Source organism: Ciconia boyciana, chromosome 2 (genome assembly GCF_034638445.1).
Source record: "Ciconia boyciana chromosome 2, ASM3463844v1, whole genome shotgun sequence".
Classification (NCBI taxonomy): Eukaryota; Metazoa; Chordata; class Aves; order Ciconiiformes; family Ciconiidae; genus Ciconia; species Ciconia boyciana.
In genome coordinates this window covers 76905169-76930301 of record NC_132935.1, presented here as the reverse complement: position 1 = coordinate 76930301, position 25133 = coordinate 76905169, and the positions used below count along the sequence as shown (strand labels likewise).

The 25133-nt window shown below is 43.6% G+C and overlaps 1 protein-coding gene across 7 annotated transcripts in view; it reads right to left on the bottom strand.

Moving 5' to 3' along the window:
• GRB10 (growth factor receptor bound protein 10) overlaps positions 1–25133 on the bottom strand; it is a 152286-nt gene that overhangs the window by 98119 nt on the left and 29034 nt on the right. For all 7 annotated transcript variants that reach the window (XM_072853007.1, XM_072853009.1, XM_072853011.1 and 4 more), the window contains exon 2: positions 17301–17398. In XM_072853007.1, the coding sequence (XP_072709108.1) occupies positions 17301–17351 (51 nt within the window). In that variant the 5' untranslated portion in view covers positions 17352–17398. The remainder of the gene's footprint in view (positions 1–17300; positions 17399–25133) is intronic.

The window sequence follows — 25133 nt, the reverse complement described above, 5'->3', positions numbered from 1 at the left end:
TTAATTGCTACACTTGTTCCAGTATTAATATATATGTTTATATACATCTACCTCAATGTAGTGGCTGCCATGTTGTTCCCTCCTTGAGGAAAGTGAGCTAATTGCAGGTAGCTCTACCAGTTATCCTGCATCAAGAAGACGGCTTTATCAGAAAATCTTTATCAACTTAACATTCTCTAAAGGAAGAAAATTCGCAACAGCTCAGCAATTTGCATTTACATGGTAACAGATTACATGTAAAGTTACAAGCTGTCCCAGGAAAACCCAACACAAAGTGTAAATCTTTAGTTTTTGCACAAAATGGCACTCGGGAAAAAAACCTGCTTGGTGCTTGGTGAAAGCAAGCATGTCAATCACCTCTTCATGCCTGGAAGGTTTTGGTTTTGTTTTGTTTTATAACTAGTTGTTCACAGCGTGTGTCAAGTGACTGCTTATTTTGTACAGCTTCTCCCCACTTTTTGCTAACACCTACTGGACACATCCAACGAAGTTACCCACAGCACGTCAGAACATACACTGCAACGCTTCAACGTGGTTAGTGGCAGCAGCTGCTTTAATTCTGCACAAACCCTGTGAATACTGGGCTACATTAAGGCCTCAACAGATCAAAGAGTTTTCATAACTACCAGTATGCTACCAGAGGAAGGTCTGGTGTGCCAAAAATTGCCAAGGTAGCACATGAAACAAAACAAGCAAACCACCCCAAACAAGACCTGCCCAGGTACAGGGTCTCCAAACAGGGAGACATTTCAACAGAGATTGCAAAGCTGGGCAGCCAGAAAAAAAGTTCAAGAAATCCCACCGTTATACTGCCATGCGCGCAACATTTGATCGTGCTGGCTTTAGCAACGCTGAAATATGACAGCTACTAACCACAAGAACATTTCTGCAAATGGATTTCTACTGTTCACTCTGAGGAAGACAGGATGCAATCAGATGAGCTGCTCTTCAATCAGTATTAAAGTGGCTTTAAAACACCTTTCTTTCTCTTCTGTTCCCTGAAACCAGTGCTGAAGATGGGGAGGGCAAAGAAGTAACTTGTTTACTTTGCAGTTCAAGGGGCTAGCAGCTTGCACATGAGCAGCTACCGCTTCAGCTGAGATGGTGATTTAACTCCAGGGTTCAGGGTGGTAACTTTTACAGCACAATCAGTATTTATTATACCACTTCCTCTAGTTGTGAGCTATTCTTTCTAACCCCAAAATGCAGATCTATGGAATAAAGGTAGTGGGAAAGACTGCTGAGATTAAAGTCAAACCAGAGATTAAAAAAAAAAAAAAAAGGAATTGTAGGATGAAGAAGAAAAGAGAAAAACGTTGAACTAGGCTTCAGAAGCAAGCTGTGGGTGAGAGGAACAAGCCACCTTCTGGATACAGCTGAACTGAAGACCATTACATCTAGCTAAAACAAGAAAATTAACTGTGGCAAATTACCTCGGAGTTCATTAGCACACCACCACAATCCTGACAGCATGTGTGTAATCTTGCATTCTAATAATGCATGTTATTGTGTCAATATCCCTGTTCCAGAAGATGCTAGTGGGACAGTCGATGAGAATTTTCTGGTCTTGTGGGTTTGGGTTTATTTTAATCTTCAGGGCAAGTCATGCTCTAAAAGATATGCTGTCAGAAAACTATTTTTCCAACCTGCTCTCATCCAGCATAGCAGTTATGGTTTGCGACTAAACCATCCAGCCCATTCATGTTCAACAGCCAGCAGTTTGTCATAATTTTGAGGACATAAAGGACTCCAGAAAAAACAAGATTGCAAGAGATGCCTTTTTCAGAACATCTTTAGCACACTTGGTTAACCATTTGCTCATATCAGGAAAAAAAAAAATTTCATGCAGAAGTTTAATCAGCACACATGTAGGAAGGCATTCTTCCCATCAAACTTACAACACACCGCCTTATACTTCTGTATGGTTGGAAGTAGAGAAATGGGCACGTTGAAGTCTTAATTCGCATTCACCTTAGAGTACAGGGTCTACAAGTGCCTCCAGCTACAGAAAGCTTAAGGTGACTACCTCAAATGTTGACATTAATATTTGGTTTGAAAAATTGAGTCTGTCATGAATTTGAAAAGGAAAAAAAATTCACATAAATTGAGTGTACACGTGTGGGCAGGTAAACATGCTGTAAGTTGCTTTAATAAATGGGTATCTGCTACATTCAGGAGACTAACTGAAGTGGTCTAACTTCACATATACACTTCTACAAATAACACGAGACACTGAAGAACGTGTATGTAACATATGATCCTAGAGTCACCTTCTACAGAAATCCTTCCAACAGGTCATGACAAGTGGTCATGGCGGTGTGATCATGGCAACCACTCCTGGATTGCCAAGGGGTTCCTGCCTCCTTGCTAGTCAAGGAAGGATGAGCCCAAGAGAAGGGCTCTGGAAGAAGGATACGCAGAGGGAGAACAGGATAAGAGCACACAGAAGGACTGTGCAGGACTAAAGGGCTTTGCTCAACCAGATGGCAGGAGACCCAGAGCCCACAGAGGCTGGTTAGGAAAGAGAGCCCATGGAGGTGGACTAGCCACAGGTACAGTCACTGCCTCCTGACATCATCATTGCCAAGACACCCTCCAGAGAGAGGCACTGATCTCCTTCCAGGAGGACCAAAATGTCTTTTCCCACACTCCCCCAGGCACTCGTCTCCATCAGCCTGCACACAACCACTCAAGGAAATCCTGGGCAGCTCAGGTCCCTGCCAAAGGGGTGGAGGAGATAGAAAACCCACAGGCAGGAACAGGAGATGTTAGCCTTGCCAGGCTAGGCACAGTCTCTTTACAATCAATAAAACAGTTCATGCATTTCAAGGCTTGTGTCAGCCCTTACTTCCTGACCTCCACTGCCTCTTCATGCTCCAGGCATGGGGGGCGGCATCTCTTCTGCAGCAGGCCCCAGTGGAGAAGAAAGGAGAATATCTGGCCAGGACTCCTAGTGCTTCATGCCCATCCCCACCAAATGACTTGGAGCCAGGGGCACTCATGACCAAAGGAGAGCAGCACCAGTCAGACCTGACGGTGGAAACTCACAAGCTACTTAGCGAGGGGGAGCTTCCCCATGCTGCCCCAAGGGTGGTTCTTGGGGCAGATATGGCTGGCAGTAGGTCCTCGGAGAAGGCAGCATGGGAGACAGCCCACTTGGATGTAAACCTTGGCAGAGAGAGTAAACACCAGGGAAGGCAGTCTCCTGTCATGGCACTCTCCTAAGTACCAACAGCTTGGCTGGGAAGCCACAAAGGACAGAGGTGGGCCAGGAGACACCTGGGCTATTGGCTAGCACCCCTAGGTTCTCCTTTGCTTCTGTCACACTGGCAAGTCCCTCATTTTCCACCTCAATGCTTGTTTCCAAATGAGGCACCCATCATCTTGGAGAAGATGAAAGCTCAGAGCACCTGTCTTGCCTAGGCCAAACAAGTCCATTTTTGCAGCCAGGTGCATGGGATGGGAAGAAACTGGAGACAAATCAGCTAAGTCATATTTCTGACCCACTCACAAGCAAACAGTGCGGTTCCAGCTGCAGCCAGCACTGGATGCTACAAGGATTTCTGGAGTGGGTTGAAGATAACTTCACATCACAAGTGATCAGCAAGCCAACCGAGGAAGCACTCTGCTTGACCGACAAGCTAGCAAAGCCAACTCACGGACAAAGAACCACCAGTTCGGGAAGTAAAGGCTGATAGCAGCCTGATGCCATGCTAAGATGAACGTAACAAGAGTAAGCAAAGGGAGCAAGACTACTAGCAGAATTACAGCCCTGGACTGCGGGAAAGCAGATTTTTGGCTTGCTCAAGGATCTGCTTGCCAGGTTCCCATGGGAGACTGCTCTGGAGGGCCAAGGGGCCCAGGACAACAAGCTGATCTCCCAGGACAGCGTCCTCAAAGCTCAAGAACGGTCCATTTTGGCATGCAGAAAGTCATAGGGGAATGGCAGAAAGCCAGGGTGAATGGACAAGGCAACTCCTGCCTCAGCTCAAATGCTGAAATGCAAAGAAGGTCGGAGCAGGAGGTTACGCAGAAGGAATATGGAGATACTGCCCAAGCAGAAGAGCTGGAACAAGCAAAGGATACCAAGAAAAAACAAGGAATACTTCTACAAATAAACAAGGGCAAAAGGATGGCTAATATTAGTCTAGTTAGTGCTCAGTTGTGCATGGGACCCAGCAGCTAAGGACACAAAAGATCAATGATTTCTTTGCCTCAGTTTTTCCTAGTAAAGTTCATCCTCACATCTCCCAGTTCTTTGAGCATAGTGTCAGCATCTGGGGGACTGAACCATTACTCACAGCAAAGGAAGATTATGGATCACACAAGCTAACTGGACCAAGTCCCTGGGACCACATGGGATGCGTTAGAAGGTGCTCAGGAAGCTGACCAATACCACTGCAAGGCTACTCCCTCTTATCTTCAAAAAATAAGTCACTGATCACAGGAGGATCCTGATGACTGCAGAAGCAAAAAATCACATTCATCTTCAAAATGGGCAAGGGTGAGGATACGAGGAACCAGAAGCTGGTCAGCCTTGCCCAGTTTATGGCAAGATTATGGAGCAAGTCCTTCTGGAAGTCATTGCCAGGCACACGAAGGACAAAAAAGCAATTGGTAAATTTATGCTGGCTGTTCCAAAGAACAAGTCATAGCTGACATTTCAGCTCACAATTTTAAACTGTTTATATTAAGGTTCTTACCTCTCAAGAAACCAAAGCATTTACACAGATCATGGATCACTGTGCTGCCTTTTGATTTCCTCATACTGTTGCACATGCTAGGTTCTTCAAATATATAGTTAAAATTTTACAATATTGGACAATCTTATGAGATTGTAGAATATCTAATTTTTTTTCATTAGAAAAGTAGGCACCTTATTTGTACTCCCCACATCCCAAAGCAATCTGCCTCAGATATAGCTGAACACTCTAGAAAAGTTAACTTCAAACTTGAGAAGGACCTACTGCAACAGCATAAAATTCATCAAAAATACTTATTTGCCTCTGCTGAAGTATCAGTTTTACAAAAACCCACGTGAGCTGAAATAATGGTCTGTCACTCTCCTACACTAATAGCTTCAAGAACTTCTTCAAGAAAGGTGCCAACACCACTTTGTCAGAAACCCCCTCCTGAACTGTGCAGAAGTATTCAGTATTCTGGGGAACTTGCCAGCATGACAGTATTTACTGTATGACTAATATGCATTAATGAAGCACAAATGGACAACTATTTACTTGTGCTAATAACTAAAGCGCTTTATTAGAGCTAAGGCCTCTAGCATGAAGGATTGCCAGGTTCCCCCACTTGCCAAAATTATGTCAAAAAATGGAGCCAGTGTGTAAGACATCAAGAGCTACAGCCAGTGTGTAGTAGATTCTTAAGTCATTGTTTAACATTCAGCTTGCAAAGGACAAGCATGGTCCAAAACCACGGGCTGTTTCCGAGGGCTTGTCTCTTCATTGTAGAGGCTAGAATTTCAAATATGCACACTGGTCTTACCAGTACGCAAGCCAAAGCTATCTTAAAATAGCAGTAAAGCCTGAGAGCTTTGCTGGGCATTTGTGTTCTACCTTTGATTGCTTGTTGCTCTTTCAAAACCAGAAAGAAAAACACTGTATCTTAATGCCTCGGATTAAAATATCAATACTATCTAGAATAAAAGGCCATTAATACCAATAATCTGGCCCTTTCTACATGAAGGATTCCTGAAAGCTGATCAATTTGGTAAAATTCCATCCTGAAAAAGCAAAGCCAGTCCTTCAAGAACAAAGTCCTAGTTCTATGCCACACTCTCCATCCCACGTCTCCACAAACGGAACGTACCTGCAACGCTAGGAATGAAAGATACACCTGAAAAGCGACAGTTTTGTGGGAACCTAGGAGAACTTTTAAAAGAGTATTTCAGATTGTGTTATATTAGAAACTGAAAAAAAAAATTCTTAGATGATGCAAAAGAAGCAGGTGAAGACCCTTTTCAGTCATAGATAGTGCTAGGTGGACTTGCTATATTCATCCCTAGCTTCACAAAGTGGCTTCATTAAGTGGCACATCCACCACTGAAGCCGTAGTGAATTCAGGCTATCCGTTCTTGTTTGAACAGCAGCTTCAGTTCAGGACTCAGCTGCAGCATTACAACTACATGGTCTGCCAGTGTAGAAACAAAATGATCCCTGCCATGAAACATCACATTAACAATGAAGTTTGGAAACTGTACCCACAGTTTCTGTTTAGAGACAGAAAAATTCTCCTCTCAGAGTTGATTACACTTAAACAACTTCATGCAGAATCACAGGACTTTGGTTGCGGGGTTGTTGTTTGGGGTTTTTTTTTCCCCTCCTTTTTTAACTTATAGAAAGAACAAATCACAAGTGCTTATGAAAAACTGTCCTTCCTTTGATCAAACAGTCTCCCTTTAGACTGTGTAAGGCAAGAAAATCTACTGGGCATAACTTTTAGCAAGGTCTGTATCTAAATATATTTCTTGGAAATACTTAAGTATAAGACAACATTATATCTCCGGTCTTTTCCAAGGATAGAAAAGGCCTGTCTGAGCCAACTGGCATGGACAGCAACACTAAGAATTATCCGAGCCACAGCACTTTCTTGAAAAGTGACAGCTCCAAATGCACAGCAATCTTATCTTCCTCTTAAAAAACAAAATAATCTTCTCCAGTTGTTATTTACTCATATGTAGAGCACAGAACATCTGTAGGAGGAAGGTTCATTAAAAACATCCCCCCAACCTATCACAAACGTAATTCCAGTTGATTATAACAAAGCCAATTTAAAAGGAAAAAAAGAAACAACTTCCATTCTCTTATATTTCAGACGTTTGAAGTATGAAGCTGTCTTAGGACTAGTACATCAACTTCTCTCTTCCGTTAAGTGAGAGCGGTTACTAACATGAAAATACTGATACTGGTAGTTCTCCAAAATAACTAGCTGGTAAACAGCTTGTTAAATATTTACTCATTTGGAAAAGATCCCGTTCATAAGAAAAAAATATACAGCATTTAGTTTGGTGCTATAGTCTGCTAAACTCATTGTCACCATTACTTCAGAATGGTCTCATGAAGTTTTGTGAGAAAACACCAGAAAATGGCCTGTTCATCAATGTGGGTGTTTTTACAACCTGGAAGTGGCATCTTAAAAGTTGCACTCAAGTCAGAACCTAGAGAGATCCATTGCTTTTGATTTTCACAGGATCACTGAATGGTTGAGGTTGGAAGGGACCCCTGGAGGTCATCTGGTCCACCCCCCTGCTCCAGCAGGGCCAACTACAGCCAGTTGCCTGAGACCATGTCCAGACAGCTTTAGAGTATCTCTGGGGATGGAGATTCCCCAATCTCTCTAGGCAACCTGTGCCAGTGAAAGAGTGATGCCCTCCTGTGTTTCAGTTTGTGCCCACTGCCTCTGGTCCTGCCACTGGGCACCACTGAAAATAGCCTGGCTCTGTCCTCTTTGCACCATCTTTTCAGGTATTTATATATATTCATAAGATCCCCCTCAAGCCTTCTCTTAAATACAAAAGTAGTAAACTGTAGTTCTAAACACGTATGAAAACTAGAGCTAAATCAAGGGACAAATTCACAGAATCACAGAATCGTATAGGTTGGAAAAAACCTTTAAGATCAAGTCCAACTGCAAACCTACAACTACTAAGACCACCACTAAACCATGTCCCTAAGCACCTCATCCAAACGTCTTTTAAATACCTCCAGGGATGGCTACTCAACCACTTCCCTGGGCAGCCTCTTCCAATGCTTGATAACCCTTTCAGTGAAGTAAAATTTCCTAATACCCAGTCTAAACCTCCCCTGGTGCAACTGGAGGCCATTTCCTCTCGTCCTATCACTTGTTACCTGGGAGAAGAGACCGAACACCACCTCTCTACAACCTCCTTTCAGGTAGCTATAGAGAGTAATAAGGTCTCCCCTCAGCCTCCTTTTCTCCAGGCTAAACAGCCCCAGTTCCCTCAGCCACTCCTCATAAGACTTGGTCTCTAGGCCCTTCACCAGCTTTGTTGCCCTTCTCTGGACACGCTCCAGCACCTCAATGTGTCTCTTGTAGTGAGGGGCCCAAAACCGAACACAGTATTCGAGGTGCAGCCTCACCAGTGCCGAGTACAGGGGGACGATCACTTCCCTGGTCCTGCTGGCCACACTATTTTTGATACAAGCCAGGATGCCATTGGCTTTCTTGGCCACCTGGCCACACTGCTGGCTCATATTCAGCTGACTGTCAACCAACACCCCCAGGTCCTTCTCTGCCAGGCAGCTTTCCAGCCACTCTTCCCCAAGCCTGTAGCATTGCATGGGGTTGCTGTGGCCCAAGTGAAGGACCTGACACTTAGCCTTGTTGAACCTCATACAACTGACCTCGGTCCATCGATCCAGCCTGTCCAGGTCCCTCTGGAGAGCCTTCCTACCCTCAAGCAGATCAACACTCCTGCACAACTTGGTGTCATCTGCAAACTTACTGAGGGTGCACTCGATCCCTTTGTCCACATCATTGATAAAGGTATTGAACAGCACTGGCCCCAACACAGAGCCCTGGGGAACACCACTTGTGACCGGCCGCCAACTGGAGTAAACTCCATTCACCACCACTCTTTGGGCCCGGCCATCCAGCCAGTTCTTTATCCAGAGAAGAGTACACCCATCCAAGCCATGAGCATCCAGTTTCTCCAGGAGAATGCTGTGGGAAACCATGTCAAAGGCTTTACTGAAGTCTAGATAGACAACATCCACAGCCTTTCCCTCATCCACTAGGTGGGTCACCTTGTCATAGAAGGAGATCAGGTTGGTTAAGCAGGACCTGCCTTTCCTGAACCCATGCTGGCTGGGCTTGATCCCTTGGTTATCCTCTACATGCCATGTGATGGCACTCAGGATGATCTGCTCCATCAGCTTCCTCGGCACCAAGGTCAGGCTGACAGGCCTGTAGTTCCCCGGGTCCTCCTTCCAGCCCTTCTTGTAGATGGGTGTCACATTTGCTTATCTCCAGTCAGCAGGGACCTCCCCAGTTAGCCAGGACTGCTGGTAAATGATGGAAAGGGGCTCGGTGAGCACATCTGCCAGTTCCTTCAGTACTCTTGGGTGGATCTCATCAGACCCCATAGACTTGTGAGTGTCTGAGCGATGCAACAGGTCACTAACCATTTCCCCCTGGATTATGGGGGCTCCATTCTGGTCCCCGTCCCTATCTTCCGACTCAGGGGGCTGGGTACCCAGAGAACAATTGGCCCTGCTATTAAAGACTGAGGCAAAGAAGGCATTCAGTACCTCAGCCTTTTCCTCAGCCTTGGTCACTGTGTTCCCTCCCCTGTCTACTAGGGGCTGGAGATTCTCCTTAGCTCTCCTTTTGCTGCTAATGTATTTGAAGAAGTATTTTTTGTTGTCTTTTACAGCAGCAGCCAGATTGAGCTCTAGCTCAGCTTTGGCCCTTCTAATTTTCTCCGTGCACAGCCTCGCTACACCTTTGTAGTCCTCCTGAGTTGCCTGCCCCTTCTTCCAGAGGTCATAGACTCTCCTCTTTTTCCTGAGTTCAAGCCAGAGCTCTCTAGTCAGCCAGGCCAGTCTTCTTCCCTGCTGGCTCATCTTTCAGCACCTGGGGACAGCCCGCTCTTGTGCCTTTAGGACTTCCTCCTTAAAGAATGTCCAGCCTTCCTGGACTCCTTTGCCCTTTAGGGCTGCCTCCCAGGGGACTCTGTTGACTGGGCCGAAGTCTGCCCTCTGGAAGTCTAAGGTGGCAGTTCTGCTGACCCCTCTCCTCGCTTCTCCAAGTATCAAAAACTCTATCATTTTGTGATCACTCTGCCCAAGACAGCCTCCAACCATCACATGGCTCACAAGTCCTTCTCTGTTCGTGAACAAGAGGTCCAGCGGGGCACCTTCCCTAGTTGGCTCACTCACCAGCTGTGTCAGGAAGTTATCTGCCACACACTCCAGGAACCTCCTAGACTGTTTCCTCTCTGCTGTATTGTATTTCCAGCAGACATCCGGTAGGTTGAAGTCCCCCACAAGAACAAGGGCTAGTGATCGTGAGGCTTCTCCCAGCTGCTTATAGAATAGTTCGTCAGTCTCCTCATCCCGGATGGGTGGCCTGTAACAGACTCCCACCACAATATCTGCCTTGTTGGCCTTCCCCCTGATTCTTACCCATAGACACTCCACCCTATCATCTCCATCATCAAGCTCTAAACTATCCAGATACTCCCTAATGTATAGGGCTCCTGCCTTGCCTATCCCTCCTGAAGGGTTTATAGCCATCCATCACCGCACTCCAGTTGTGCGAGTCATCCCACCATGTTTCCGTGATGGCAACCATATCATAGTTTTCCTGATGTACAACGGCTTCCAACTCCTCCTGCTTGTTGCCCATGCTGCATGCATTGGTGTAGAGGCACTTCAGCTGGGCTGTCATCTGTGTCTCCTTCATAGAAGAATATCCCTTGTGTGCTTTGAGGAATTTCACTGGCATTTCCCTCTTGGCTCCTATTGCCTCAGTATCCCCTAGCTCAACTCTGTTCAACCTCAGCTGTGCCCCAGTGTACCCTGCACATCTCAGAGACACAGGCCAAGTGCCCTCGTTGGCACCCGCTCCCTCTAACCGTGGCACGTTGTCCCTCAGCTTCCCTTGGGCAAGCCTGCTATTATCCCCCTCCCCCTTCAAGTCTAATTTAAAGCTCTGTCGATGAGCCCCGCAAGTTCTTGAGCAAAGATTCTCTTTCCCCTTTGAGAAAGATTAATCCCATCAGACACCAGCAAACCTGGTGCTGTGTAGGCCATCCCATTGTCAAAAAAACCAAATCCATGGCGATGACACCAGCCATGGAGCCATGAGTTGATAGATTGGGTGTCTCTGTTCCTTCTAGTGTCACTGCCCACAACTGGAAGGAGAGAGGAGAAAACAACCTGTGCTCCAGAGTCCCTTACTAGCCATCCCAAGGCCCTGAAGTCTCTTTTGATTGCCCTAGGACTTTGTGTTGCAGCTTCATTGCCCCCCACATGGAAGAGCAGTAGGGGGTAATAGTCCGAGGGCCGTATCAGGCTAGGGAGTATCCTCGCGATATCCTTCACCCAGGCCCCAGGGAGGCAGCAGACTTCCCTAAGAGGAGGGTCCGTCCGACATATCAGACCCTCGGTTCCCCTCAGAAGGGGGTTACCCACAACTATAACCCATCTTCTCTTCCTTGTGGAGGTGGTGTTAATATGAGAGGTACGTTCTTCTGACCTGGGCAACACCTCTGGTGTAGATGGACTGTCATCCCCATCCTCCGTTGACTGGCCTTCCACCTCCAGGGCCTCATACCTGTTGTACAAAGGCACCTGGGGAGGCAAGGTGGGCAGGGAGGGCCTTCGCCTGCCGCCATGAGCATGGACTTGCCTCTATTCACTCTCCTCCTTTGAGCTGCTGCCTTCAGCCTGGTGGGGGGGGATACAGGATCCCCTTGATCATGGGTTCTTACTGGTGGCTGCTGCTACTCCTGTTCCTGTCTCAGGGGGGCAGAGCCTGGCACCACCAGTCGATCTCTTTCTCAGCCTCCCTGATGCTCCTTAACCTTTCTACCTCCTCCCGTAGCTCTGCCACCACGCAGAGCAAATCATCCACCTGGTCACACCTCACAAAGCTGTCCACCTGGCTGCCACGCGTGAACAGTGAGAGGCCCAGGCACTCCCTGCAGCCTGAGACCTGGGTGGCAGCATGTTTTTGTGGGAGCTCCATCTGGGTAGCCACATCCACTCTGGCGAGCACAGAGGGCATCGCTTTCTGACGAGCGAAGACCATAGCTGAGTTTCTTCTGAAAGGACGGGGACTACCAAACGAACTCACTTTTCACAGTTCCTCTTGAGCTAGTAGGGTGACTTCGCCTTCCCTACACACCCTGCCTGCGTGAACTGCTGCACAAACTGCCACGCCACGCCCTTCTGACGCACCACGCCCTGCTGAGAGACTTTTCAAGAGACTGCTTGTATATAATAGACATAACAAGATTAAAAGATAGGTTCAGTCTATTGCTCAAGCATGAGCATGAAACCATTAACAGAAAGATGCAAAATTGAGCTTCTTTACTTGTAATTTCCTCACTTGATTTGGAACACCTACATTGTTCCCTCACCACTGTTAGCAGTAATGTAAGTAGTAAATGGTATGACTGACCACTAGAGTGCTTTGAGTCTCTTTTTTTTGGTGGGTTGAAAAAACCTTATAACTGAAAAGTGTGGACCTAGCCACTTGAAATTTCTTGCTCACATTCACCTTCAAAAAAGACTTCATGTTTTGCCAACCAACTTCTGTGTAAATTAGAATACAAAAGTAGAAGTGCAAACAGTTAAGTACAGACTTTCAATGGGAATTGTAGAAAGGTAAACTGGTACAGCAAAAAAAGTAATTGATGGGTATTTCATGTACGAGGGGAAACTGTAATGAATTGTATAAAAGCTTAGTGTGAGATACAACTTACTTTCACATTATTTTGCTTCACATACAATATTCTGATGACATTCGATAGTGGGGGCAAGTGCACTTCCAATGGCCTCTTTAAGAGGTAAGCACCACACTTTCATTTCAATGTTAGTGAAAACGACTGCTTTTGGGACCATTTTTTAAAGAGATTTCTGTCCAAGAAAAATACAGGCTAGAAATCCAGCTCCAGTTGTTCTTCAACAAAAACTACCAAGCAGCATCAACTCTATCTGTAAAAAACATTTTCAGTCTACACTCAGGGAGACAGATTTCATAACTTCATATTGGAGGCAACATGTCTTGTAAAAACATTCACTAATGTTCTCACTGCTTTGTGCTTTATGTCTGCTGCAGTCCATCAACCCTCTATGCCACATACATGTAAACTGTTAAAACAAGAGCATTGTCAACAAATATTTGTCGACTGACACCATATTTCACAAATCTGATTACTTTCTGCATTGGCAGTAGCAACATTTCAGCTTCATTTCTTCATACAATATGTAGAAGAATGACACAATGCAATAATGCCTCTGGTGTTTTTTCACTCAGCTATGCCCAAGGACTTTGAAAACCTGCTTGTGCACTCTGGTCCTTCCCTTTGCCCCGTTAGCATGAAAAACCCAAAACTCCGGGCCAAATTCTATACAAGCAGCATCCTTGTACATTTAAGCCTAATGAGAATAAATTAAGCTGTCGTTTATTTTTAATCTTAAAAATCATGTATTGGGTTTGTGTGGCAAGGTTTTGGTAGCAGGGGGGGCTGCAGAGGTGGCTTCTGTAAGAAGCTGCTAGAAGCTTCCCCTATGTCCAACAGAGCCAACGCCAGCCAGCTCCAAGATGGACCCACCGCTGGCCAAGGCCAAGCCCATCAGCGAAGGTGGCAGCACCTCAGTGGTAACATAATTAAGAAGGGGGGGAAAAGAAATCTGTGGTGCAACAACAGCAGCCAGAGGAGAGGAGTGAGAATACGTGAGAGAAACAACTCTGCAGACACCAGGGTCAGTGAAGGAAGAGGGGGAGGAGGTGCTCCAGGCAATGGAACAGAGATTTCCCTGCAGCCTGTGGTGAAGACCATGATGAGACAGGCTGTCCTCCTGCAGCCCATGGAGGTTAATGGTGGAGCAGATATCCACCTGCAGCCCGTGGAGGACCCCACACCAGAGCAGGTGGGTGCACCCAAAGGAGGCTGTGACCCCATAGGAAGTCCGTGCTGGAGCAGGCTCCTGGCAGGACCTGTGGACCCATCGAGAGAGGAGCCCACGCTGGAGCAGGTTTGTTGGCAGGACTTGTGACCCCGTGGGGGACCCATGCTGGAGCATTCTGTTCCTGAAGGACTGCACCCTGTGGAAGGGACCCACACTGGAGCAGTTCATGAAGAACTGTAGCCCATGGGAAGGACTCGGGTTGGAGAAGTTCATGGAGGACTGTCTCCTGTGGGACGGACCCCACGCTGGAGTAGGGGAGGAGTGTGAGGAGTCCTCCCCCTGAGGAGGAAGGAGCGGCAGAGACAACGTGTGATGAACTGGCTGCAACCCCCATTCCCTGTGCCCCTGTGCTGCTCAGGGGGAGGAGGTAGAGAATTCAGGAGTGAAGTTGAGCCCGGGAAGAAGAGAGGGGTGGGGGGAAGGTGTTTTAAGATTTAGTTTTATTTCTCATTACCGTACTCTTGATTTTAATTGGTAATAAATTAAATTCATTTTCCCCAAGTCAAGTCTGTAACCTCAATATGCCATGGACTTGGATCAGACGACCTCCAAAGGTGTCTTCTAACTTAGTGTATCATTTTATGGAAAACAAGGATCAAAGCTGCTGTACTAAAACCTGGAGAACCTGTGCCTAGCTGTTTTTCCAGCTTAAGGCAGAGAAATGTGACTGTTGTAGTAACAGCAGCACATCATCTTCACATCCACAAATCTGACATCATTAAAGGAGGCTTTTATTACCTTTAGCTAGCCTCTAACTAATTAATTCTCTTCGGTATTTACTTCCCTACTCTTGAAGTGTACAAAGCTTCTCAAGTATGATGTGCAACATTCTGCTCTCTTATCTGGTCAAGAGGACTATTAGCAATCCTGATATCCACAGCTCTGTACATGTAGGAGGAAGCAATTTTCTCCCTATTTGTGACCAAGTGCTTGTAGCGCATTTTATGCCAAGTTAGACGATGAGTATGATGTGAACAAGTCCTTTCTCTAATAAGAATTCAGCTCTCTGAAAACAAACTTAATTATTAATAAAGTCATGCCTGCATCTTGGTTATGAGAAAATAAATGGAAGGCAGAAAATAGAAGATGAACAGAACATTCCCACATGCCCAGAATTTTATCTTCAGAAACTGAGAAAAAAACCATCCTTCTGTTATTTATGTTACTGAGACTTGTCCAATTCATGCATCAAAGGGTTAAAGAACTAAATCTTCCCCAAGAGTTCAAGTCACTGCACATAAATACTGTTGTGACTACAGATTGCAAAAGAACGGAAACACAGTAAATCATCCCATTTTTTCTGAGAAATTCTGGGACTATGTTCTGAATTTCCAGGAACAGAAGACAAACACTGCCAATTCTCACTGCTAGATTTTTATTGAAGAGTTCGAGAATTTGGAAAGGGCTCCTGAAAGCCACTAAAAGGTAGTATTGATTTTTTCCACAAAGCTAGAGATTGTTTCTAGGAGAATGTACTCTGTGTGACTGGTTTATGTGCTAACTCCTGAGAAAGTTAAAAAAAAAAACCAACCTCTTAAACAAGACCCGAAAGCTTCTGAAAGCAGCAAACATTGCAAACAAAGAGCCCAGTAAGAAAGTCAGAGATCTATACCTTGCCCGTCTCCCCAAAAACGGGAAAAGGAAGGGTAGAAAGGGGTTGGCAACAAGGCATCCTAAAGGATATTCTGTAGTGCATATTCACTTATCCAGGTTCTCATTTCTCTTGCTGTCTGCTTTGAACGTAATCCCAAAGTCCAACGCATCAATTTATTCTAAACACTGAAGTTACAGCATTAAGGTCCCAACCTTGGGGACTCTGGAGGGATCTTCTCTATAGCCTTCCATTCATATTAAGTCAAAAAATGTACTGAAAAAAATAGAATACTTCTTCACACTCTAATCTAGAGCATATTTAGTTTAACCTTCTTTCAGCCCTTTACCAACACAATACTGGCACTGCAGCCAAATTTGAAAGACAAGTTGATGAAAGCTTCTAAGTCATATTTAGTAGGGGTGGAAAAACAGATGTTCAGGGTTTTTTTAATGCAAACTTCATTTTTGACAGAAGGCACGGTAGTTGTGAATGGGCTTCCAAAGCTAGTCTTTAAACTGGTAACAAGCACTTAAGATAGTTAACACACAGTAAGCTATGACCAAAACTAATTAATTAACAGGGAGTCACTTTCCCACCATCTTAAGTCACCCATGTTGCTCTGACACTTCTAGTCTGTTGACTGCCCCAGACTAAAGCAGGTTATCTACAGGGTTTGTAAGAGCAAGGGGAAATACCAAGGAAAATTCACATTCTTAGTGCTTATGAACCACTAAAGACACTATTTTCATGAAAAAGTTTGACATCCAGTAAAGAATTTGCAGCTTAAAAATGACTGCCTACAATGTCAAGTTTCTCTTACATAGCTCTCCTCTCCCTCAGCTTTGCATCATGACTCAGATGATGCTCTAAATGAACTGGAAGCATAATTTCACAGTGCATCAAAATTACGAAGTCCAGGCACATCTATTCACATATTCTTTTAAAATCATGGATCCAAGTATAGTAACAGATTTTCAAGATACCCAATTTCTCAAAGTCCATTCTATTTTCATAACTGCAAAAGCAGTTATAAAGGAACTGTTACATTTTTCCTGTTGTCAGGAAAAGCATTCAGGTACATTCAACTGACAACTCAGCATATACTAACATTAGTCTTAACTAATTTGAAGTTTCCTATTGGGGAAAAAAGTGTAAGTTGGCATATTATGAAACTGATGTATAAATCCTATAGGGGTTTGTTGGGGATTTTTGGTGGTGGTGGTGGTTTTGTTTGGTTTTTGCTTTTCTTTCAAATGAGTAGCATGACTGTAGTAATCTACTAGTAGTAATGTTTGTCTTCAGAGGAAAAGGTTTCAATGTCGTATGATATTATGATTAATCATTTGTGTATCTGCACGGCCCAAAATCATAAGTGAATCCTTAGGGTGGTAAGCACACTATGAAAACAAAGAAAAAAAAAAGACAAAAAACAGGCCACTCCCAAAATAACAGATTTACAGTTCCATAAAAAATACAAAGCATGCATTATGCCAACCACAACTGCCTGGGAAAAAAAATATGAAAACTTCTAAGTGCATTTTTGCCTAGCACCTTTGAATTGAGCTGAGGGGTTTTTTTAATATATTCTTTGTAATATGCCATATTGGCTGCTTAGATACAGCATAATAACTCGACAAACATAGAGATTTTTACACTTGGTTAGATCCTGCCTTTGTTCCTATAAATACAGCATTCAGCAAACATTGATACCAGTGAAATGTCTTGCACCAAAAAGTATTGTAGCTTGCCATTTATTTTGGAAACAAGTGCCTTCTCCCAAATATGAACTGGCTATTTTGAGGACAGGTATCAATTCTTAATCAGTATATATTAGTGACCCAATTTTTTCAGCAGCAGGTCTTGAATACAGGATGGTAACAGAGGCTCTGTTCCCAAACATAGCAAAACCCAGAGAATTGGCAGACAGCTATTAGCAGTTTGATGAAAAGTTTGAATGCACAATCAATCACTGGCACACAGCAATATCGTGCTACAAGCTGACAAGAACATGCAGTTTCATAACTTACTATCCGATAAGGAAGATGTAAAAAGGAGTCTGGGCAGCCAGCTAAAGCCATTTGTTCCTTCAAATTTTCTTCAAATTACATCTACTGCTTCACAGGACCTGCAGAGTACAAACAAACTGTCAGAAACCATACTGAAGACATTTCATCAACTTATTATTGAAAACAGTTGGAGGGGGAAGACCGAGAAGAACAAGATGAGGTGACGAGGATTTGCATCAACTTGGAGTAGCAAATCTGCACATTTTCTGTCTGTAGCCTAGAAAACATGTTCAACCCGATACTTCATTCAAAAGTCCAACATAACTATTCTCAGGCTGGATGGCTCCTCCTTTATTTCCACAGTCCAGGCAAAAAAGAAAGCCTCTCTTCACACCTAGACTCTAACCATTTGAAGATTGGCTCTCACCAACTGAGGCTATGTTTTCAATTGTGGAAAGAAAACATTGAAATCTGAATTAAGATGACAGCCACTTATCATAGAATCATTTAGGTTGGAAAAGACCCATAAGATCATCAAGATCATTATGCAGCATTAGCCTTCAACACCTACTTACACAACTACTTCTTCCCTTCACCCTTTCCCACATGCCTTTTCTCTCATGGTTTTATTCTCATGCAATATATCAAATAGGATGTCCCATGCAAATCTGCATTCAAGTCTTGCATTTCCTCTTCTGAGTAATTACTAGCAGCAATTTTGCACGGTGAGCAGTGTTTCTTTTAAGCATCACTTTTGTGATCAGATCAAGCTTGAAAAGAAGTCTACTGCAAACATATTTAGAGGTGCATATGGCTGAAGAACCAAAAATGCAAAAGAGAAGGCAGTATTAAGCCAATGTCAGGAAAGTGATTTTAACTGCTGCTTCATAACAAAGGAAACAAAATAAACAAAAGGATGTAAATATAAAAAGCACTATTTGCTGGTCCCAGCATTTCTCCCAGCCAGTGGCATTCAGCTGGAGACATCCCTGCAGTATAAGGCAAGCAATGCCACCTCCGAGCAGATAAAAAAAGGGTGAGTGGGGGAGACAGAGCAGACTGCAAAGCGAAGCCAGAACTTTTACTCCTACCACAAGCAAGCTCCTGTCTTGTTCACTGTTAATTATCAATTATGTATTCAAAACAAAAGTCTGAGTTTTAAACAGGCTACCCACTGCTCTCTGGTAGGCATGAGCTGTCACCAAACCAAAGCTCCCAGCAAGATTTATGGGACAGTTAAGTCATGGAAAAGGGTAAAAGACATCTTGGGGAAACTGCTCCCAGAGAAGTTGCAGCCTATGGTCCATGTAAAGCATGCACTCATCGAGGAAGCTTTATTTTATCTAGTTCCAGGGTAAGTTTGGCTGAGGTACGGTAGCCGCCTCCTCTCTCAGAAAGGCAGGCAAACTCCCGGGAGCTTCTTTCCAGAACAGAGTTACTGGGCTTCTGCAGTTTTCCCAAGGTAGTAACTTTCTGGGGTCAATTCATATAGCTAGTTATCTTGGGACGAAACTGTTTGGGGCAACAGCAAGTTTGAAAAACTATTTAACCCAATATGCATAAATCAAGTTGTTTATTCTAGATACTGTTTTCCATAGCATTTACTTAAGTTTAAAACCAAACTCTTACAAGATTAACATTGGGGGGGGGAGGGGATCACCTCAGACATCTAACTCTGTATGCATGATCAGAAATAGTGTGGCCAGCAGGACTAGGGAAGTGATCGTCCCCTTGTCCTTGGCACTGGTGAGGCCGCACCTCGAATACTGTGTTCAGTTTTGGGCCCCCCACTACAAGAGAGACATTGAGGTGCTGGAGCGTGTCCAGAGAAGGGCAATGAAGCTGGTGAAGGGTCTAGAGCACAAGTCTTATGAGGAGCGGCTGAGGGAACTGGGTTTGTTTAGCCTGGAGAAAAGGAGGCTGAGGGGAGACCTTATTGCTCTCTACACCTACCTGAAAGGAGGTTGTAGAGGGGTGGGTGTCTCTCTCTTCTCTCAAGTAACAAGCCATAGGACAAGAGGAAATGGCCTCAAGTTGCACCAGGGGAAGCTTAGATTGGATATTAGGAAAAATTTCTTCACCAAAAGGGTTATCAAGCATTGGAAGAGGCTGCCCAGGGAAGTGGTTGAGTCACCATCCCTGGAGGTATTTAAAAGACATGTAGATGTGGTGCTTAGGGACATGGTTTAGTGGTGGACTTGGCAGTGCTAGGTTAATGGCTGGACTCGATTTTAAGGGTCTTTTCCAACCTAACTGATTCTATGATATCCAACTTGTACTGTTGCTAGTCTTTAAACATATAAAGAGTGGTCTACAGCCATCTAACTCCCACCCCACACCTAAAAGTTTGCAGTCAGTTTTTAAGAGGGATCTGAAGATTTAATTTTCAGGGCAAGATTTGCCTCACTCACCCAGTTTGTCCTGGGAGAATTAAGCACAGACTTATGGAAATCCTTTTTATCTTGGCTGATGTATGCAAAAAAAAAAGGCAGCTTTTCACTTTGGGAGTACCGTTTTCTGTAAGTACATCTAAAGTGAAATTAGGCAAGCCACTGCAGTATATGTTCTGAAGTTGGTACAATGCATCAAGAACAAAGAGAACCATATTACTGGCCTGTAAACCCACAAATTAAGGAAAGTTTAGGTAAAGGGATAAGGGAAAAGAATTCTGCCTTGCTTTGTAACAGTTTTATGTTTATTATCACTTCAGTATTTAGAGAACAGGAAACCGCATGACTACTGTAAATTTAACTATAGATAATTTAGGACTGAGTATCAAAATACTGGTCTTTCTTTCAATGTTTCAGCAAAAGGCACCAATTCACTTATAGCAAGATAGATTAAATCTGTTCCTAAACAATACCAGACCAATTTGTCTACTCTAGGGCGTGCTGCAGTTTATGCCACAGCCCCATTACGCCAATGGAAGATCATCAATTACCTCGAACAATAGTTGGAGTCAAGACTGCATAATTTATCAAGACCCATTTGCTTCACTGCTACATTCTTGAGTATTCATTTGTTAACACTGCAGAAACAGAGGAAAGCAATAATCTCTAGATGATATCATTCCTAGTCCATCATACATTAACACTGATTTAAGATCGCATCTCTTTTGTCTGTCTAAAAGCAGTTTATCAAAGTAGTCCTACCCTAGGAATACAAAAAAGCCTTTGCTCACCTTTAAGATCTAAGGCCCTGTTGTACCACATCACCAAGTAATAAATTTTGTAGGGACAGAACTCTATACCAATTCATGTGTTCAAGCAGATAAAAACTAGGATTTAAAAAGAAAAATAAACCAACTTTTTCTTTGCTATTGTCTTTAAACATGATTTTTAGCATGTCAGTTCTATTCAGAGATCGTAACTGCATACAGACTTACGTGTTCTTTCCATGCAACTTAAACAGCACAAGTCGCAAAAACATATTTAAGTGCCAAGTTACTGCCCTTTTCCTACAACGCCTTGGATGGGGGAGGGAAACTCCAAAGGATTGTAAATAGAAAACAAGCTATGTAGTCGATCACTGTTACAAAACTCAGGACATTCAGTGGCAAGAACAACTGTTGTGCAGCATCGAGCCAGACAGCCTGTGCACATTCAAAACCAAGCGACTTCACGTGCTTCTATTGGCTTAAGAGGTCTTCCTTGAACAGAGTCCCTGGAAGAAGGACAGTCACGATAAACCAAGTTTCAAAGGTCTTAAGATTTGGTTTTGTTATGATATTCTCTAGCCTAAAGAATAGTCTATTGCGAGGCTTAGCTTTGACGTCTCAGTGTCTCAAAAGTCTTAAACCAGCTCACACCATCTGAACAAAGACTGATATTCATCCCGCATGGAAAACGTTGCAGGTGCGCATCCTGGAGATTACTGCTGCTCAAGAAGTTGTTCCTAGTCACGATCAAATTACCCATGTAACCAGTAGATTAAATTATCTATTAACGGCAAATTAAGCCTGTCACCAGGTATACTTTTTGATTTATCACTTGATCTCTGCATACTCCCAGCAGAGAAAACGGTATCTCACCCAGCACGCTGGAAGCACAGACAGCCTACGCACCTACAGATACTGTGGTAGGAAGATGGCAGGGGTATGGTCACTCTGCCAATTCAGGAAGTTTTCCAGGTTCTACATGTGCCATCTGTCAGTCTTTAAATTCAAGAGAAAAATAATTTTTAAAACGCAATCACTTGCAGATTAGTTTGGGGGGGGGGGGGGGGATTTAACCTGGCAGAGTTGCAAGACAAGCTCCAGAGCTCTTGAAAACTGGAGTTATGCTCTTTTATGAAAAGTAACTTAACAAATTTGTTTAATAGTATTCCCTTTCAAGTCCTGGGTATTTCATTATTTTTCTTCTGTAATGTTCTGCTTTCTGTAACTGAACTACTATAGAAGGGGGAGGGGAAAAAAGCTTCAACATAGCCTTAAATTTTGATCTACCTGAAAGACCTTTCTCAAAAACCTCAGGTTTAACATACAGGTTAAAAATCTTTCCCTCTCTTGGAAGAGCCAGGGAAAAGAGACCCTGTCTTGTTGGTCCACACAAAGAGCAATCTGCAAGATCTCTTCAGATGGCTTCAAGATAAGGTAGTTTAACAGATGCATGTAGCAATCCTCTACACCAACACAGGGCATGAGGACACATACGCTTATGCTTTCTTACTGGTTACTCCTATTGCCATAGTTACAATGGAAATAAGATTTGGATATGAGCAGCATGAGGCATGCCAGTGAATTTTCTGTATTTGAGAGACCTGACAGCTAACAGTGTCCCCAGCTGCATTTAAAACATGGGATCCAGATGTGCTTTTCCATGCAAGGACAAGATCCACACAACTTCTCACAAGAAGGAAACCTGACCACGTGGGCTGGAAAGAAAATGCTCCCAGATCCCATAGCTGGTTGGACCAAGGAGACTAGATCCTAAAGCACCCTTGGCAGCACACGCATTTGCCACCAGATTCCATCACAGCTTTAGCAATCAGTACATATAAGGATTTCTAAAGCAATTTCCCCTCTTTTGATGGTGGTTTCAGGTAGAGGCTGCATCAGTTTATAAGACTGAGGATGCCCTCCACCCCCACAGTGATCATTTGGTCAGCAGGACTCAAAGGTTCATTAGTGCAGGCTGGCAAACAAATACAACCAAAAGAGACTTAAAACTACTACCAGCAGCTTCATGCACAAGGAACAACACAGAGGACTGGACTCATCCTTTTATTTTCTGCTTCTCCATTTTGCTTACTCCAAACTGTTGCTTTTCTTCCCAGCTTTGAACGTCCTTCCCCACACCCAAAGTCTCCAGTTTTCTCACATTGAAAACCGGTACTTGGGCAACTCCCCTTCAAACAAGTTATTTTGCCTGATGCTCCAAAATACCTCCTCAAACACTCCAACCACAAAAGATTAAATAACATTATCATTGACATCCTGATGGCCTACTGAGATTAATATCAGATAATATTTAAGAATACTTGCAGATTTCCCAATTTCTTTCCACTTCCCTTGCACGAGTTGGCACATTTTGTTATACATATGTACCCAAAAGGCACTTGCAAGCCTATGATATAGAGCAACTGCCTATCTAGAGTAATACTTTGAACGTATCTTTGAAAACAAAGCATTGTTCTGGTTAAAATTTCAAGTGGGTGTTGCGCACTAAAATGAAAAGCACTGTTCAAAATATAAATCAATCAAAAGCACTTCAGTTACGTCCAAACACTCCCACGATTCCATACGAAAAAATCTGGTCTTATAAAAAAGGGAATATAATTCACTTTGCCATTCTTAATTGCAAAGCTGTTAGTCTAAATATTACACCTTGTAAAGGAAGCCATTTGCCATTGTAATTTTGCCAGAAAGTGAAGAATCTTGGCAACAGCAATTCAGGCTTTTGAAAGCCAAAACAGATACATACTTCAGAAGCAGCACAGAAGAGCTGATGCCATCCTACTTTAAGTCTTGCCAAATAAAATTAAATAAAATATATGCAGTTCAGCATTTTTTGGTTTCTTGAAGCCACCTAAAATTCTGAAAAGGCTCCTCAAGACTCATAGCCTGTGAATTCATGTTTACCTCCTGACAGGGCCACTTCACTGACAGCAAGGATAAAAAGTCCTTGGAGAAAAATAGTTACTTTTCACCTTGTCCATTTAAGCAAGGATTTTTCCCCTTGTCCCTGAAGGAAGTATTCCAGTTTAAAAAACAAACCTATAATGAAGTTTGGAAATATTTATGAAACTCTGCAGTTTCATTATCTCCCCTGATCACTCAAAATCCTCTTCTGCCTCTTAATAGCTAAATCCATAGCTTTGAAGCAGGAACTTTGACAACTAAACAGACTGTACCCAAGTCTGAATGAAATGTTAATTAGACAGAAACTGAAATAAAGAACTATGTAGCATACAGTACACAATCCCACCAGCAAGCCATATGCAGAAGTAGGACAGGTGCATAGATGCATGACTGGGACAAGAGATGCATAGCGAGGCAGCCCAAGGACAACTTCAGCTGAAAATGCCATGACTAATGGTCTCTAATTTTGTATATACACTTCCTCACTACATCCTTTGCTTCCAGAGAACTGAAAAATACTGCCTCTATCCTCTGTGTTGTCATTTTCTTTCCTCACCCCCCCCCCTCCCCCCAATCTAGTCACATTTCTCATACCACAGAATCCAAAGTTTTGTAATTTTGGGAAGTGGTCTAAATAATTATTTCCTTCTGTTATTTCAGGCTTTTATTATCCAACCTGAAGGCTTAGACTGAAGTTATACAACAGTTAAGATGATTTAATAGCTTGTTACTGCCAAGAACAGGACAGACATCCCACTCTCTTCATCAGCCCTTGCTCTGCTTTCTTCCTCCACTTCCTCCCAGCAACTTCATGGCACTCCCTCCTTCTCCCCCTTTTGTGCCATGTATGGTCCTTAATGAGTTCAGCTTGAAAAAAAAAAAGATAATTTTCTGTTGTGTTAATTAACTCATTTGTTTTGCTGGATTAGTTTTCTGCTAAGGAAGCAAGTGCAATAAACCTAGATCTGACAAGCAGCTCAGCTGGCACAATGTGAATGGCAGAAGAGCATGAGCAAGAAGAGAAGGGAACAGGATCACCCCTTTCCAGTGGCAACAAACTATTATATTGGCCGAGGCAACCTGTGAACCTTTATTTTCTTTGTTTACTGCCATTAGGAGCTGGCAAACTTTTCCTACTGCAAGTCCTTGAGAATTACTGCTTTCCAGGCATCTCACAGAAGATAAAAATTTGGGTAAGTCTCCAAACAAAATATAAAGTTGCATTTTCTAGAAGGCATTTACTTTCCCCTTGTGGTACCGACTCAACTAAAGTCTGCTTTTGTTGCATACCTACCAAAGCATTGCTTTTTGCATGCAACACACTAATAAGCCTCTATGCTTTCAACCTGCCACTGGTGTGAATAGTCCTTCCCCCTGCACAGGGGTGGGATTTGAAAGCCTGTGGCTCTAGACCCTCAACCCAGGGACTAAACTACACACAAGACATTTTTCTACTATACGAATAGAGCAAGTTCATCAGCCTCTGTACAGTGCATTTTTGTTGAAGAAAGTCAGATCGTTACAGATTCTGGTTGAAACCACAGCTTAGCGTATGTGCCTACCCCTAAGCATTACACTGGAAAGATTTACCCAACTCACTCAACTTTCCTTTACTAGGGTGACAAGATGGTGGATGCTCCCCACTGCCGTAACCTTTACAGCCTCCTGACAACAAAAGTTAGGAAAGCAAACAGTTGAAACATGTATACCCAGGTGTGACATAGGGACTCTCAAATCATGGAGTAGCAACCTACAGAACCTATACCCCGTTCCCA